The sequence below is a fragment of the Bos mutus genome, chromosome 11, assembly GCF_027580195.1.
Source record: "Bos mutus isolate GX-2022 chromosome 11, NWIPB_WYAK_1.1, whole genome shotgun sequence".
Taxonomy (NCBI): domain Eukaryota; kingdom Metazoa; phylum Chordata; class Mammalia; order Artiodactyla; family Bovidae; genus Bos; species Bos mutus.
Window position 1 is genome coordinate 34,138,791 of NC_091627.1, and position 15,529 is coordinate 34,154,319.

Consider the following 15,529-nt stretch of genomic DNA (forward strand, 5'->3'; position numbering starts at 1 on the left):
GGCGAGGAGATGCACATTGTTAGAGCTTGGAGCTGAGGCTGCTGGCTAATGAACTCACAAGTATAGGTGGTGTGCTACGTGAGGGGCAAGTTTTTCTCTACCACCACAAGGGTGGCTGGCCCAATGAGTGGAGTTTGATAATAATACTTGCTACAAAAGTATTTTTTTTTAATAAAAGGCCAGGAAATAAAACTGGTGGTTTGGCTGTGGTGGGGGAAGAGGAGCGGGGCTCTGAGAGCAGAGAAAGGCCCGGGCCCAGGCTGGAGGGAGAGTAGACTGAATGATTCATAGAGTCCAGTTTCAGAGGAAGGGAGAGCATGCCGCTTGGCCAGATGACAACTGTCAGCCATACGGGCTGACTGAAGAAACAGCCTGTGAAAAGATTAAGTGACATGATTTGAATGTGCCCCCAAAGAAGCATGAAAGATCAGGAAGGAGATAGCAAGCCTACTAGGGCTGCAGACGCAAGTGTTCTCTACCCTACGCATCCCAGCTGCTGCTGCAGCCCCCTCCCTCTCGATGTTCAGGCCACAGGTGGGCTAGCATATGCCTCCCCTGAGGTGTGCACAGAGCTGGACTGAGAGCCAGTCCCAACTGGGGCGTCCTCCAAACAGGTACCAAGTTCTGTTCTCAGAACCATCCCAGAGCCCTGCTCTGGGGAGTCTGGCAGCTATATGGGCTTCTTCCCCTGTGGCTCAGATGGTAAAGAATCTGCCTGCAATGCGAGAGACCCAGGTTTGATCCCTGGGTCGGGAAGATCCCCTGGAGAAGGGAATGGCAACCCACTCCAGTATTCTTGCCTGGAGAATTCCATGGACAGAGGAGCCTGGCGGGCCATAGTCCATGGGGTCACAAAGAGTCGGACACGACTGAGGGACTCTCACTTTACCTCATTTCTCTTTTCCTTGTATCAGAGGAAGAGGTCTTTTTCAATCTCTTGCTGAGCATACAGGGGCTTCAGGCTGCATTTGGTTGTATGTGGCCAGCAGGTACAGCCTGTTTTCTCCTATCCTGCTCCTTGTGGTCAACAGAAAGGAAATATGGCCAGAAAACCACCCTTTCTGAACCCACCTGCCACCGGAAACCCCACACTGCAGTTCAGCCGCTCCCATTCATTCATTCATCCAGCAGTGTTTATTGAGCAGCTGTTGTGCCCAGGGCCCCAGGCTAGTACTAGTGAAGGAAAGAAATGGGCACCAGAGCGCCAGCATAGCTGCCGAAGAACCACAACCTGAAGCCACACCTGCCCCTGCTCAGGCACCCGATCGGAGCTCTGTGGGGAGTTTGCCAGGGTCCTGGGAAGAAGACCATAAGTCAGACACATTGATCATCCTCTGCCTGTCATTAAGGTTGCTCAACCCCCAAAGTGGGGAGATGATGAACCTCTGGTTCCCAAAGACAGGGTATCTCATTAAGCCCACAGCAACGCCATACTCAAGAGAATCATCCTGACCCTTCAGACCTGAAAACTGAGGCTTGGATACTTCAAACTATCGTGTTGGCCAAAGAATTCATTTGGGTTTTCCGCAACATGTTACAGAAAACCAGTATGAACTTTTTTGGCCAACTCGATACTTGCTCAAAGTCTCAAGGGCAGTGAGTGGCAGAGCCCAGAGCCGAGCCACATCTCCCATTCAACCTGGCTTCCCCACACCCCACAGCTCCAGGAGTCTGCTGCTGGTAATCTTGCTCTGATGGTGGATCCTATCATGAAAGTTTGTTGGCTTAAAAAGTTAAGTGTTTGTGAAACTTAAAGATCTTCAGTAGAGAGCCACTGGAAAGAAAGGTTTGCCTTTCTACCTGCCCACCGACACGGGCCCTACTAATAATGATTAATTTTAGCAAGTGAGGAGTTCTGTGTACTCCCCTCCTGGATTCCCATTAACCCTTTAAGTAATGACCAGATAGAGCAATCTGGCTAGGACTCCCCAAAGGACACCTTCCCTGGGACAGCAGCTGCAAGGGCAGAGCCCCATTATGTGGACCTGCCTGTTTAGAATTCAGATCACAGTCAGCAGGGCGTGTTCAGAACTCCAGTGGCTGGGACCTCAGCAGGGTTCAGGATCTTGGGGAAGAGCTACATGACCTAAAAGTGCAATGAGAACAGAATCCTGGAGAAGCTCCAGTTCCTACCTGAGCCTGCATGGTCCAAATCCCTGTCCTGGATCTGCTGGAGTGGGCGTGTTCCCCAGCAGCCCTGGAACTACCACTCCTGCCCATCTCTCCTTTTTAAATTCAGCTTCAGGAGGCTGAGCCTCCCCATGAGTCAGGTCCTGGGTCAACCATGAGAAGAAGGTGATTGGCTGGGTCTGCCAGGGCTTTGTGACCCGCTGGCAGGGCTCCTCCAGTCCCTCAGAACCCTGCCTCCCTGCCTGCACTTATTGCCTCCATGCAATCCCAGGATAACTTGGGTGTGTAACCCAGGGGGCACGGGGTAACAATTTTGCAGACTTTCCAAACAGGTGACTTCAGCCCCCTGGGCCCAGGCAGGAAGGGGGCCAATGACAATGGGCATTGCCCCATGTCAGGAGTGGGAAACATTTTGGCAAGCTCCTCAGAGTTCTCTCTCCTCTGATCCCACAGCATCTGTTCCAGTTTTCCTGACCGGTAGGATGGCATCTACAAAGCAGAATGTATGGGAAATCTGGAGTTGGGGAGGGATCATGGTTAGAAGCCCCAGCTTCAGGTAGCCCAGACGGTTATTCCCAGGCAGAAAGGGCAGAGAAAGGCACAATTCTGTGGTCTGTCTCCCTCCTAGACTGGCATTCCAGGATCTTGGAGGCCTGAACCTGGATGTGTGCTGGGCGCCTGCTTCTCAGGAATGTGACCTTGGATCTCAGTGTCTGCCCTAATAATGCCGATAATACTGACCAAGTGCTTACCAGGTGCCAGGCTGTGTCCAGCACTTTATACACATGACTCAATTAGTTCTTGAAACAGCTCTGTGAAGTGGGGACTCTTGATTGTCCCCATTTTATTGATGAGGAAACTGAGGCCCAAAGTCAAGCAGCTAGGAAATGTTAGAGCCAGGATTTAAGCTCAAGTTGTGTGACTGGAGATCTGGTATTCTTAACCATTTTGGAGCCTTCTGGAGGCAGGTCCAACACCCACTACAGGGCTGAAAGACCCAGTGTGTCCCTCACAGCTGTGGGGAGCAGAAGGAACTGCAAGGGAACTGGGAACTGCAAGGAGTTCTAGGGACCAAAGAATTAGAGAAGACTGAGTAGATAACCCCTGGGTTATCTTCAAGACATATTTGTGCAAGGTAGAGCTCCACTGAAGACTTAAAAAGTTAGAGGTAGGCCAGTGATAAGGTTATTAAACATTAGAATGTGAGCTTTCAGAGTTATTCAGTCTTATTTATGATTTAGGAATATAAATGCCTAGCTCTCAGTACAGCCCTAGAGATCTGGGAAGGAACTGGATGGTCTCTGGAAACTCTTTCCAGCCACGGGATGTTCAGATTTGGTCTTGATGACCATGTTGGAAGCCTCCGGCTGCAGAATGGCTGACAGCTCCGCCTCCCCTGATGAGTGATAACTGTCTTTCCCATTACCAGTGACTGCATCGTGAACCTGACGGTCCTCGCATAGGAAATGATTTTGCGTATCACCAGACTAAACCCTCTCAACTTTTCTTTCCCTTGACCCCCGTCCTGGTAGCAGGAGTCAAGACCCTGCAGAGCAGATTGTTCCCAAGGCCGTGTCCTCAGTCTGATTCTTGGATGGGGTTTCAGGCTGGACGGTGACATGCTACAACCCGGGCAGCTGTTTCTCCTGACAGTCACCATGTGGCAGAGGCCAGGGTGGAAACACAGGGATGGGGGTGGAGCAAGACCTGGCTACTGTAGCCCTTGGAACACAGCCTGCCTCCTCTAGGTGTTGCCTACCGTTCTCTCAGGGGAGGTGACCCAGCCCTTGGTTACAGGTGCATTCACTTTAAGAGTTGTCTCAGATTTTGTCTCGGCTGCAGTGGTGGGTAACTGGTTCACTTAGGGCAAGATACCTGGGCGGATGCTTTATATACCTTCACCCCAAGAAGCTGGTCTGGCTTGAGTCTAGGCCTGAGTCAACCCCCAGTACAAAAAGTCATTGGAAGTTGGATCCACTGATGCATTTAACTTATGATTCTGGGGAATTGGGGGGTTGGTTTAGTTGAGTCCAGAATCTTAGAGTTGACCCAATGCCCTAGCCAATTATAGTTCGTTCAGTTCTTAGAGGGCACTTGGATCAAGAACAAGGATTCCACTCAAGCTGCTGCCCTGATACCACCAGGTTTGACCCAACCAGGCTTCCTCTTTGAGGGATAGGGTCAAAGTCAGGAGCTCTTCCTTGTCTGAATTGAGCTAGGGAGAGGGGAATTTAGGGATGGGAGAAACTTCTAAAGGAGTCTTTGCCCAGGACCTGGTGCCACCTGCTGGTCACAATTTAGCTGTATTTATAGGGCCAAATCTAGGAGAGGAGCATTAAAAGAAGGGCATCCTGCCCCTCCACCCCATCCTGACAAGGAATAAGAGAACTAGGAGATGGGTTTCTTCATGACCCCCAGCAAGTGTGACTGGAGATCCTTGCAAAGAGCCCTGAGTGCCTTGGATGAGTTGTCCTGAGCCAAAATGAAGCCCAGCTGGGCCAGAGGGTAGCATCACCTGAAAGAACCAGAGGCAGTCCTGAGTGGAGACAAGGCTCTGTTCCACGTATCAGCTGCCCACCCATACCGACCCCACCCTGCCACCCTGCTTCATGTGACCTACCCCCCAGTATATAGCCCGTGCTATTGCAGTGCGGGCCACACAATGCATCAGATGAGGACTGTGGTTCCAATACCGGGTTGTATATCAGGAGTATGTTTTAAATTATATAGACATAAAAGCTGTGTGTGTGTGTGTATCGTCAAATATATTGCACAGTCAATTCTCCATATTTGTTGGTTCCATACCCACGGATTCAACAACCACAATTTGAAAAAAATTTCAGGAAGTTCCAAAAAGTAAAACTTGAATTTGCCATGAAACAGTGACTACTTACCTCATACTACTTGTATGAGGTATTATATGTAATCTAGAGATGATTTAAAGTATACAGTAGGATGTACAGAGGTTATTTGCAAATACCATGTCATTTTGCATAAGGGACTTGAGCACCCATAGATTTTGGTATCCACAGTGGTCCTGGAGCAGATCTCCCATGGATACTGAGAGCCAACTATATCATATATAAATATATTCATATATACCATATATACGTACTATATATGAATATGTACTACATTATGTATTGTTGTTGTTCAGTCGCTGAGTCATGTCTGACTCTTTGAGACCCCATGGACTGTAGCCTGCCAGACTCCTCTGTCCATAAGATTCTCCAGGCAAGAAAACTGGAGTAGGTCAGTTCAGTTCAGCTCAATCAGCCATGTCTGACTCTGCAGCCCCATGGACTGTAGCACACCAGGCTTTCCTGTCCATCACCAACTCCCGGAACTTGCTCAAACTCATGTCTATTGAGTTGGTAATGCCATCCAACCATCTTATCCTCTGTCATCCCCTTCTCCTCCTGCCTTTAATCTTTCTCAGCATTAGGGTATTTCCCAGTGAGTCAGTTCTTCACATCAGGTGGCCAAAGTATTGGAGTCTCACCTTCAGCATCAGTCCTTCCAGTGAATATTCAGGACTGAGTTCCTTCAGGATTGACTGGTTTGATCTTGCAGTCGAAGGGACTCTCAAGAGTCTTCTCCAACACCACCACTGAAAAGCATCAATTCTTTGGCACTCAGCTTTCTTTATAGTCCAACTCTCACATCCATACATGACTACTGGAAAAACCATAGCTTTGAGTAGATGGACCTTTGTCAGCAAAGTAATGTCTCTGCCTTTTATATGCTATCTAGGTTGGTCATAGCTTTTCTTCCAAGGAGCAAGCGTCTTTTAATTTCATGGCTGCAGTCACCATCTGCAGTGATTTTGGAGCCCAAGAAAATAAAGTTTGTCACTGTTTCCATTGTTTCCCCGTCTATTTGCCATGAAGTGATGGGACCAGATACCGTGATCTTTGTTTTTTGAATGTTGAGTTTTAAGCCAGCCTTTTCTGTCTTCTCTTTCACTTTCATCAGGAGGCTCTTTAGTTCTTCTTCGCTTTCTGCCATAAGGGTGGTATCATCTGCATATCTGAGGTTATTGATATTTCTCCCAGCAATCTTGATTCCAGCTTGTGCTTCATCCAGCCTGGCATTTCGCATGATGTACTCTGCATGTAAGTTAAATAAGCAGGGTGATTTATTTAACTTATATATTAACTGGAGTAGGTAACCATTCCTTTCTCCAGGGGATCTTCCCAACCCAAGGATAGAACCTGGGTCTCCTGCATTGCAGGGAGATTCTTTACCATTTTAGGCACCTATGTATAAATATAATTAATGTATATTTATATAGTGTACTATATATATTATATAATAATACACATGACATGGCTATATATAATATAGAGATGTTGAGAAACCACAGGAAGGCTGCCTGTGGGTTGGAAGATCTTTGAAGCTCAAATGATTTCAGTCAGAAACTGGAGGACCAGTTTAGAGGGGGACCAGTGCCTCTGCTTTCTTTCAATAATCAGCACTTGAAAACCATACACAGTAAACAGGAAAAGAAATTCTTAAAGTGGCTCAGGAGCTCCCAGGACCAACCTCAGACCACCCTATGCCTCCCGGAACCACCCCTGACCAGTTCAGACTCTTGCCTCAGGAGCCCAGGTCCAAAAGAGCCCCCAGGGCCTCATGGAGAAATGAGTCCCCAAGCCTGTGAGAAGCCTTGTCCCCTCTGCATTCAGGTCCCGCAGGCCTCTGCACACCTCCTCCCCCCGAAGGCCTGGTAGGGCCTGACCTTTCATATTAGGGTCATTCAAATCCACTCTCCAGCTCTGCATACTCTCTCCTTCCTGTCTTCCTGGAGCACCTACTGTTTCCACCACACTTTGGGGCATTTGGTTGTATTGTTCTGGTGTATGTTGGTCTCCCAGTAAGACTGTAAACTCTTTGAGGATGGGGCAAATCTGTCAATTTCTCAGAGTTCCTAATTAAATACTCATCAAAATACAATACACTTGCCTTGACACTCCCCACCTGCCTCCCCAGTCAAGTCTGGGACCCTCCCCACATGCCTCCCTAATCAAGTCTGGTGTCCACACACTCCTGCCTTGCCTGCTGAGGTTACTTTAGGTGCTGCTGCTGCTGCTGTTAAGTTGCTTCAGTCGTGTCCGACTCTGTGTGACCCCATAGATGGCAGGCCACCAGGCTCCCCCATCCCTGGGATTCTCCACGCAAGAACAGTGGAGTGTGTTGCCATTTCCTTCTCTGTACTTTAGGTGAGCTCCCTGGAAACCAAGAGGCACTCTCCCAACTCCAATCTCTGTGATTATTGTTCATTGAGAATTGATCTAGAACCCCAAAGTGAATGAAACAGCCTGGTCACTGAGGAGTTTACAGTCAGGTGGAAGGGACAGACACACAAGTGGTTTCAAGAGAGTGGAATCAATGCCATGATTGAGTATGCTCAGGGTGACAGACACAGAGCAGGGCCATGCCTCCCTGCGCAGCAGCTCAGAGAACATTTTCTAGAGGAGCTAGAGCCCCAGCTAAGTCCTGAAGGTTGAGTTGGGGAGGGAGGGTCCAGGCCAGAAGCTGATATAAGAGGATTCAGAAAGAAGAGAGAAGGTGTCACTCAATCATTCAACAAATTTGCTCAATACCTTCCCTGTGACAGGCCTAGAAACACCACTCCTGGCTTTGAGGTGCTTCCTGATGCGAGAGGCAGGCATTTCAACAAGTCCAGTGGTTAGTGCAATGGTCAGATTACAGGGTAGTGGTTCAGAACCACTGTGTAAGAGGATACTCAAGTGCAGTCAAAATTACCCTTGGAAATCCCCGCAATTGTTAGCTCCTGAGTCCTTGGAAGCTCCCAAGACAATAATTTTTGTTTCCCTTGGCTTTCCAGCCCTATCTTGGCCTTCCTTCCTTTAGGCAATGAAGGACAAAGTCTATTTTTAAAAGGAGGAAAGACTAGGAGTATACAGGAGGGTGTCCTGATTTTTTTTTTCAAAAAATGTATTGAAATTAAATGTGCATCTAGTGAGGTTCCATTGTCTGTACTTGGGTGGGGCTGTGGGGGAGCAGAGCCTAGCAGACACCAGCTGAGCCTCCTCTCTAAAACAGCTTCTCTAATTTGACTGTGCCTGTAGACCCTCTTGGTCAAGTGCAGATTCTGACTCAGTAGGTCGGGGGCAAAGCTCAAAAATAGGAATTTCTAACTTGAAATCTCTAACAAGCTGATGCCCACAGAGCACCAATGGTGCACCAGGGACCACAGTTTGAGAGCCTTTCACTTTCATGCACTGGAGAAAGAAGTGGCAACACACTCCAGTGTTCTTGCTTGGAGAACCCCACGGACGGGGGACCCTCGTGGGCTGCCATCTGTGTCGTCGCACAGAGTCGGACATGACTGAAGCGACTTAGCAGCAGCAGCAGAGCAGAGAATGAATGAACTGTGGGGGTGGGACTGCATTCCAGCAGAAGGTGAGTAGAGAGCTGCCCATGACTCCCACCAGAGGATCAAAGAAGACCACAGGGCTAGAGAGGGAGGGCCCATTGATGAGCTTGACAAGTGGTGGGAAGCAGGTCACGTTACAAGAACAGATGCCCTCTGGATGGGGAAGTGGGGTGGGTGTATTCTTCCTTCAGGGAGACACTTTGCATATTAAACCTAAAAAATACTCTTCACTCCAGAAATATGTACTCTCCCAATTCTGGGAATATGCAGTCCTGTTTCTCCATTTCTGATAAAAGATCTAGTTACAAGAAAGTTTTCCCTTGTAACAGTGCAAGTCAGTAATAAACAGCAACCGACACTTGACCTCTGTGGGGGGGATGAGGGGAGAGTAAGAACACGCTCACACCCACTGGCCCAAGAGGGCCGCCTCTGCTCAGCTCCAGCTGTAGGTTGCTGCGTGGGAACACGGACTCGGGGTTGCCAAAAGAAGCCAGAAATCCCAATTTGCCTGTGTGGAACATCCCAACTTTAAAATCTTGAGTTCAGTTCTGTTCCAGAAAAATCTTGAGTACTAACTCAAAAATGTTTCCAACACTGTGAGTGCTAAACCATTCAAGTCTGCAGGGCAAGTCCGGCCACTGGGTGTCTCGTTTGTGACCGCTCATTTGTGTCTCTAGCTCATTTGTGAGCTAGGGGTTGGAGAGACCAGGGCTGCTTTCGAAGAGTCTGAGTGCAGCAGTGTCAGTGATGGAGTAGAGCAAGGGAGAGCCTGGAGGCTGATGGGCCCCCAGGAGGCTCTTGCTCGTCTTGGCCAGAGAGAATGGATATGCAGAAACCCCAGGGCAGCAGGAGGCCGAGAAGAGCAGGCACATTGGAGGGCAGTGCTGCCTTGCTGAATGATGGACTTTGAGGATGAGGGGGAGGAGCTATCTGGACTGACCCCACAGGTTTCAAGCATGGGTGATGGGGTGATGGGTGGTGCATTCACTGGGATAACAAATGCAGAAGCAGAGCATGTACTAAGGGAAGTTTCTGTATAAGCGAAATTCAGGTGTCTGTGGATCCATCAGCAAGCCACAGGGATATAGAGTTTGAAGTCAGAGCAGATGTGAAGATGAGTCAGCTTTCTAGAACCCAAATGTGGTCAAGTACTATCTGCTTAAAATCCTCTAATGGCTTCTCTTGTTTAAACAGACTCTTCCTCATGGTAAACAAAGCCCTGCGCAACCAGCCCCTTCCAGCCTCTTTGTACCACACCCCAACATGAACACGGTTTCCCCTGCCTGCTGAACAACTCAGAGTCCCAGCAATAAGCCATAACTTTGTTCTTGCTAGTCCTGGGGCCTGCACAGCTCTTCCACCCTGTCCCCCCATACATTCAGAAAATTCCTACCCCTTTCAGACTGCTCTAAAGTCTTCGCTGACCCTGTCAAGCAGAAAAGGTCACTCCTTTCCTTGTGCCACCCCTGAACTCTGCTTGTCCTGCTCTTCCTGCCCCATCACTCCCTGCTCTGGACATCTGCCTGTCTGTAAATTCTTTGGAGGCAGAGACCACTTCTGACTTCACCACTTCTTAGCACGGGTCCATCGTATAGTGTGTGTGTGTGTGTGTGTGTGTGTGTGTGTGTGCATGCGTGCGTGCATGCGTGCGCTCAGTCATGTCCAACTCTTTGCAACTCCATGGACTGCAGCACACCAGGCTTCCCTGTCCTTCAGTATCTCCCAGAGTTTGCTCAAACTCATGTCCATTGAGTCAGTGATGCTATCTAACCATCTCATCCTCTGCCACCCCCTTCTCCTGTTGCCCTCAATCTTTCCCAGCATCAGGGGCTTTCCTGGTGAGTTGGCTCTTTGCATCAGGTGCCCAAAATATTGGAACTTACGGGGTTGCAAAGAGTTGGACACAGCTGAGCAACTGAGTAACAGCAAAGTGGTAAAGAATCTGCCTGCCAATGCAGGAGACACGAGAGACGCAAGTTCAATTCCTGGGTCCGAAAGATCTCGTAGAGGAGGGAGTGGCACCCCACTCCAGTATTCTTGCCTGGAAAATTCCATGGACAGTCAGACACAGCGGAGCACACACACGCACCCTGTATAGTATGTGTGTGTGCTCCGTCGTGTCTGACTCTGTGGCCCCATGGACTATAGCCTGCCAGGCTCCTCTGTTTGTAGGATTCTCCACACAAGAATACTAGAATGGGTTGCCATTCCCTTCTCCAGGAGATCTTATAGTAGGTAATCACCAGATGTTCAAGGGTGAGTAAGTACCCCTTCCCCAGGAGATAAGCTGCTAGTCTGGAGGAAGATGCTTCTCGTTTTTCCAGGGACCCCCAGCCCCTTCTCTCCTTTGGGCCCAAGAACAGCACAAGGCCCCCAGGAGCTGACCTTGTCTTTCCTTTCTTTGCAGCTGGGGCATGGCCGTCAATGTGTACTCCACATCTGTGACCAGTGAGAATCTGAGTCGCCATGATATGCTTGCATGGGTCAACGACTCCCTGCACCTCAACTATACCAAGATAGAACAGCTCTGCTCAGGTTGGAGGCTGGGAATGGGGAAGGGGGAGTGCGGAGGGGAGGGCAGCGAAGGCAGGAGGCAGAACAGCCTCAGCGGACATTGAGGATTAAGGAGATTAAGGAGACCTGCAGAGCCCTCAACCAGCCACAGTTCTGGAGTTGAAGGAAGGAAATGGGGGTCTCAGTGGGGTGGAAAAAGTCCAAAGCGCAGAAGTACAGTGCAGGGCTGCAGGAGAGGCAAACAGTGAACCAGAGGTCACCGGCACCAGGTCCAGCCCAGCCACTCAGGAGGTCCCAGTCTCAGCTCTTCCTGTAGTGCAGCCCTGGGCAAGTCAGCACCCCTCTTTCTAGGTCTCAGTTTTCCGGTCCATAAACGGAGATGACAGCAGCTGTATAAGCAGGGTTGCTGTTAGGACCGAATGCCATACATGCAGTGTTTGATATGGTGTGTGCATGCTAAGTCGATTCAGTCGTGTACTACTCTTTGCAACGCTGTGGACTGTAGCCCACCAGGCTCCTCTGTCCATGGGGTTTTCCAGGCAAGAATACTGGAGTGGGTTGCCATGCCCTCTTCCAGAGGATCTTTCCAACCCAGGGATCAAACCTACATCTCCTGCGGCTCCTGCACTGCAGGTGTATTCCTTTAACCCCTGAACCACCAGGGGAAGCCGGTGTTTGATATGGTGCTGGTACCTCATTGTATCATTATATAGTAATTGCTCCTATTCTTGGGAATTCTGGTTGTGCCTATCCTTCAAGTATTGGAGAAGGAAATGGCAACCCACTCCAGTCTTCTTGCCTGGAGAATTCCATGAACAGAGGAGCCTGGTGGGCTTCAGTCCATGGGGTCACAGAGAGTTCGACATGACTGAGTGACTTTCACTTCACTATTCCACAAGTATGACTGGCCCTGGCCCCAAAGAAAGAGGAGAGGAGATGGGGACGTTCAGGGGAGTAGCCCCAGGGGGCCCAGGAAGGTGAAAGCAAGCTGCCCATGTTGCTCCGCAGGGGCAGCCTACTGCCAGTTCATGGATATGCTCTTCCCTGGCTGTGTGCACTTGAGGAAGGTGAAGTTCCAGGCCAAGCTAGAGCACGAATACATCCACAACTTCAAGGTGCTGCAAGCAGCTTTCAAGAAGATGGGTGTTGACAAAGTAGGTGCCTGAGCTCTGAGGGGCCCCCGAGGAGCTCTGTGACCCCAGGGAAGATGGCCCGCAGCAGGGGCTGCTGGGGTCCTTCCAGCTCTGATGCCACTCTCCACCCACTGCCTCTCCAGGGGGAGTGCTCCCCCGGCTCAAGTCTCAGTGGAAAACCCCACAACATTTGACACCCCATCCTGACCGCATTCCCATTCCTTCCTCCTCTCTGGACCCTACACTTGAGACTCTCGGTGTACTGCTCCTGTTAAGTTCCTCCTCTGTAGGGCCCATGAAGTCTCTTGGCTCACTGCTGCCTCGATGGCCCAGGACCCCGGTTCCAGCAACCCCCACCCCACGTGCAGGGAGCAGCACCAAGGGACGTCTCCCCACGCACTTCCTCCTGTGCCTGGAGGAAAGGGCTGTCTCTGGACCCCGGGCGGGGACTCTGGAAGGTGGGGCCACTGCAGCCCCAGGGCTTCCTGACAGCAGCAGCCCTCCCTCAAAGGACGGCAGCTGTGCAGCAGCCGGAGGTTAAAGTTCTCTGCTTCTGTGGTCTATTTCAGATCATTCCTGTAGAGAAATTAGTGAAAGGAAAATTCCAAGATAATTTTGAGTTTATTCAGTGGTTTAAGAAATTCTTTGACGCAAACTATGATGGAAAGGATTACAACCCTCTGCTGGCGCGGCAGGGCCAGGACGTAGCACCACCTCCTAACCCAGGTGATCAGATCTTCAACAAATCCAAGAAACTCATTGGCACAGCAGGTAACGTGCCCGAGCTGGGGAAAGGGTGTGGGGGGCCAGGCCGGCGGGGCTCTGCAGCCAGCAGCGCCCCTGGGCCACTGGCCCGCCCGGCCCCCGGCCAGCCTAAAGGAGACTGTTATCACGGAGTTCAGATGATGCCGCCTGCTGCCCACTTAGACCAGGGGGAGTTGCAGTGGGAGGAGAGCCCCTGGTGCCAGCTCAGGTGGCCGCCGGTGGTGGGAGGCCCAAGCCACTTCTTCCTGCCGCCCAAGCTAACTTGCTGACCTTGAGGTGACGGGGCAGCCCTTGGCACGGTTCCTGTGTCCAGGTCATCCCAGCCAAGGGCCTGGGACTGGCACAAAGGACTCCTTCTGCCCTCTGCCCACCTGATTCCCTGGGGATGGGAGTTTGTCCAGATGGACCAAATCTTCCTGCGTTTCCAGAATCTCACAGCCCCAAGTCCTCAAGAGACAATCTCTGGAAACGAGGCTTTGTCTGGGTTCTAGAAGAGAAGGGGGAAAAGCAACAGGGCCTCAGGGAGACAGGAGGATTGGCCAGGAAGATTGGCCACCCGCATCTGAACCCGTCATAGCAGAGCGGCTCCTCTGTGTGCGCTGCTGCCCCCTGGGCCTGCCCCCACTCTCCTGCTTGCTTTGCATTAGAGGCTCTGTCCTGGGAGCTGCCTTTAGCTGGAAAATAAGCGGCCAAAGCATGACGGTGTGCGGGGGAGGAGCTGGGGTGCCCGAGTCAGGCCCAGCAGAGGGCACCAAGCCCATCCTGAGGCCCGGGCAACCCAAAGGGCCAAGGGAAGGTTTCTGTGGTCTCCTGCAGTCTTGAGACTCTGAAGTCACCCCCAGGGAGGGTGGCTATGGGCTGGGGCTTCTGTTAGGAAAGACCCAGCAAGAGCCAGACTTGAGGCCCTGTGCCCGCTGCTTTTCCTCAGGCCCCAGCTGTCAGTACAGGAGGGCCCTCACCCCTCCAGCCCCACTCCCCAAATTCGCTGTCCCAGTTCCCCTCCCTCCCCACACCTTACACTTTCTTCAGCTCCTTGTCATCCCTGCTGTCCCAGGCTTGCCAGAGGGCTGCCCAGCTGCTGTGGTGTCGCGTGTGGCCGTGGCTTGAGGTCTAGATGTAGAGTGGGAGAGGAGGGGAGGGCAAAAGTGCCTGCCTTTCGCATGGGCCTGCCCCGCCATCACACCAGGCTGTCTCGTGCCACATCTGTGGGCTGTGGGTTCATGCAGCCCCATCTGACTTTCCTCCTCTGGACAGTTCCACAGAGGACGTCACCCACAGGCCCCAAAAATATGCAGACCTCCGGCCGGCTGAGCAACGTGGCTCCTCCCTGTATCCTCCGGAAGAATCCTCCGTCAGCCCGAAATGGTGGCCACGAGACCGATGCCCAGATTCTTGAGCTCAACCAGCAGGTGAGTGGCGTGCGCATGGGCAGCTGAGAAAGCCAGGCCCCTGGGGCATCAGGCCGGGAAGGGAGGCTGGCGCCAGGGTCTCTGCTTGAACACCACTTTCTCCCCTACTCGAGCAGCTACTGGATTTGAAGCTAACGGTGGATGGGCTGGAGAAGGAGCGTGACTTCTACTTCAGCAAACTTCGAGACATTGAGCTCATCTGCCAGGAACACGAAAGTGAGAACAGCCCTGTCATCTCGGGCATCATTGGCATCCTCTATGCCACCGAGGTGAGTCCTGCCGGGCACCTGATGGGCCTCCCCCATTCCTATCAGACCCTGAGACCAGAAGGAGCCTTGGGGAGCATGGGCCAGTGAGGGCAGCCGGCTGAAGGCACCAGCCCAAGGTCCCACAGAGCATGTGCAGTGGGCAGGGGGCCTGAACCCAGGCCGGCTCCAAGCCACCTGCAGGAGTCTGCAGCTTCGGCCTGCCTGCCTGGCTCAGCATCTCTCTCCCTTCCACCCTCCAGGAAGGATTTGCACCCCCTGAGGACGATGAGATTGAGGAACACCAACAGGAAGACCAGGACGAGTACTGAGGGCGGCCCCAGCCCTGGATGACTGCACGGCTTCCGTGCCTCCCCACCCCGCTCCCACCCCCACATTATAATCCTTTCCTGACAGCCAGTCGGCCGGTGCTTTGTGTCAGTGCCGCGGCATTGGGGAGCCTGGCGAGCAGGGCTTGGGGGGACGGGGCAGGTGAGCAGGCGGAGGCCCCTCTTCCTGTGGCACAGGCCCAGTGCGCGGGACCCCTGCCCACCCCACCCCTATTTATTTCCGTTGTCTCTATGCTGTGTCGGCCAACACTCCCCCAGGGTGCTGTGGCCACCCGCCCCAGCCAGCCACCCGCTCCCCTGACAGCCAGCAGCTGTATATTTGACAAAGTCATTGGTATATTTTTACTTACTGGATTTTCCTTGCACTTTACCTGTTCTTTTCCCAGGGCTGGCAGCACGGGCTCCGGGGCAGCGTGCCTGGCTTGGCTTCCCTTCCCCCGTTGCCAGGGCCGTGACTGGACTCACCGATTCTTATTTATTTTGTCTTTTGACTTCCCAGTAGTTGAGGGAAAGGCTGATGTCAGGAGAGGGATAGGGGACTGAGGAGGGGGGTTACCTAAGGCCCTGGTGGTCAGGGAGA

The 15,529-nt window shown here is 51.8% G+C and overlaps 1 protein-coding gene and 1 non-coding gene across 3 annotated transcripts in view; both read left to right on the forward strand.

Annotated features, from left to right (window-relative positions):
* Window positions 1-14,996, forward strand: part of MAPRE3 (microtubule associated protein RP/EB family member 3) — a 54,638-nt gene extending 39,642 nt beyond the window's left edge. The window contains exons 2-7 of one of the 2 annotated variants that reach the window (XM_070379255.1): window positions 10,941-11,068; window positions 12,056-12,201; window positions 12,750-12,951; window positions 14,200-14,354; window positions 14,471-14,623; window positions 14,863-14,996. In XM_070379255.1, the coding sequence (XP_070235356.1) occupies window positions 10,948-11,068; window positions 12,056-12,201; window positions 12,750-12,951; window positions 14,200-14,354; window positions 14,471-14,623; window positions 14,863-14,931 (846 nt within the window). In that variant the 5' untranslated portion in view covers window positions 10,941-10,947 and the 3' untranslated portion in view covers window positions 14,932-14,996. The remainder of the gene's footprint in view (window positions 1-10,940; window positions 11,069-12,055; window positions 12,202-12,749; window positions 12,952-14,199; window positions 14,355-14,470; window positions 14,624-14,862) is intronic. The other variant, XM_070379254.1, reaches the window with a different exon arrangement.
* LOC138990038 (small nucleolar RNA SNORA62/SNORA6 family) lies at window positions 9-158 on the forward strand. The gene has a single exon (XR_011466214.1). It is a non-coding gene; the product is annotated as a small nucleolar RNA SNORA62/SNORA6 family (small nucleolar RNA).
* Window positions 14,997-15,529: the final 533 nt, after the last annotated feature.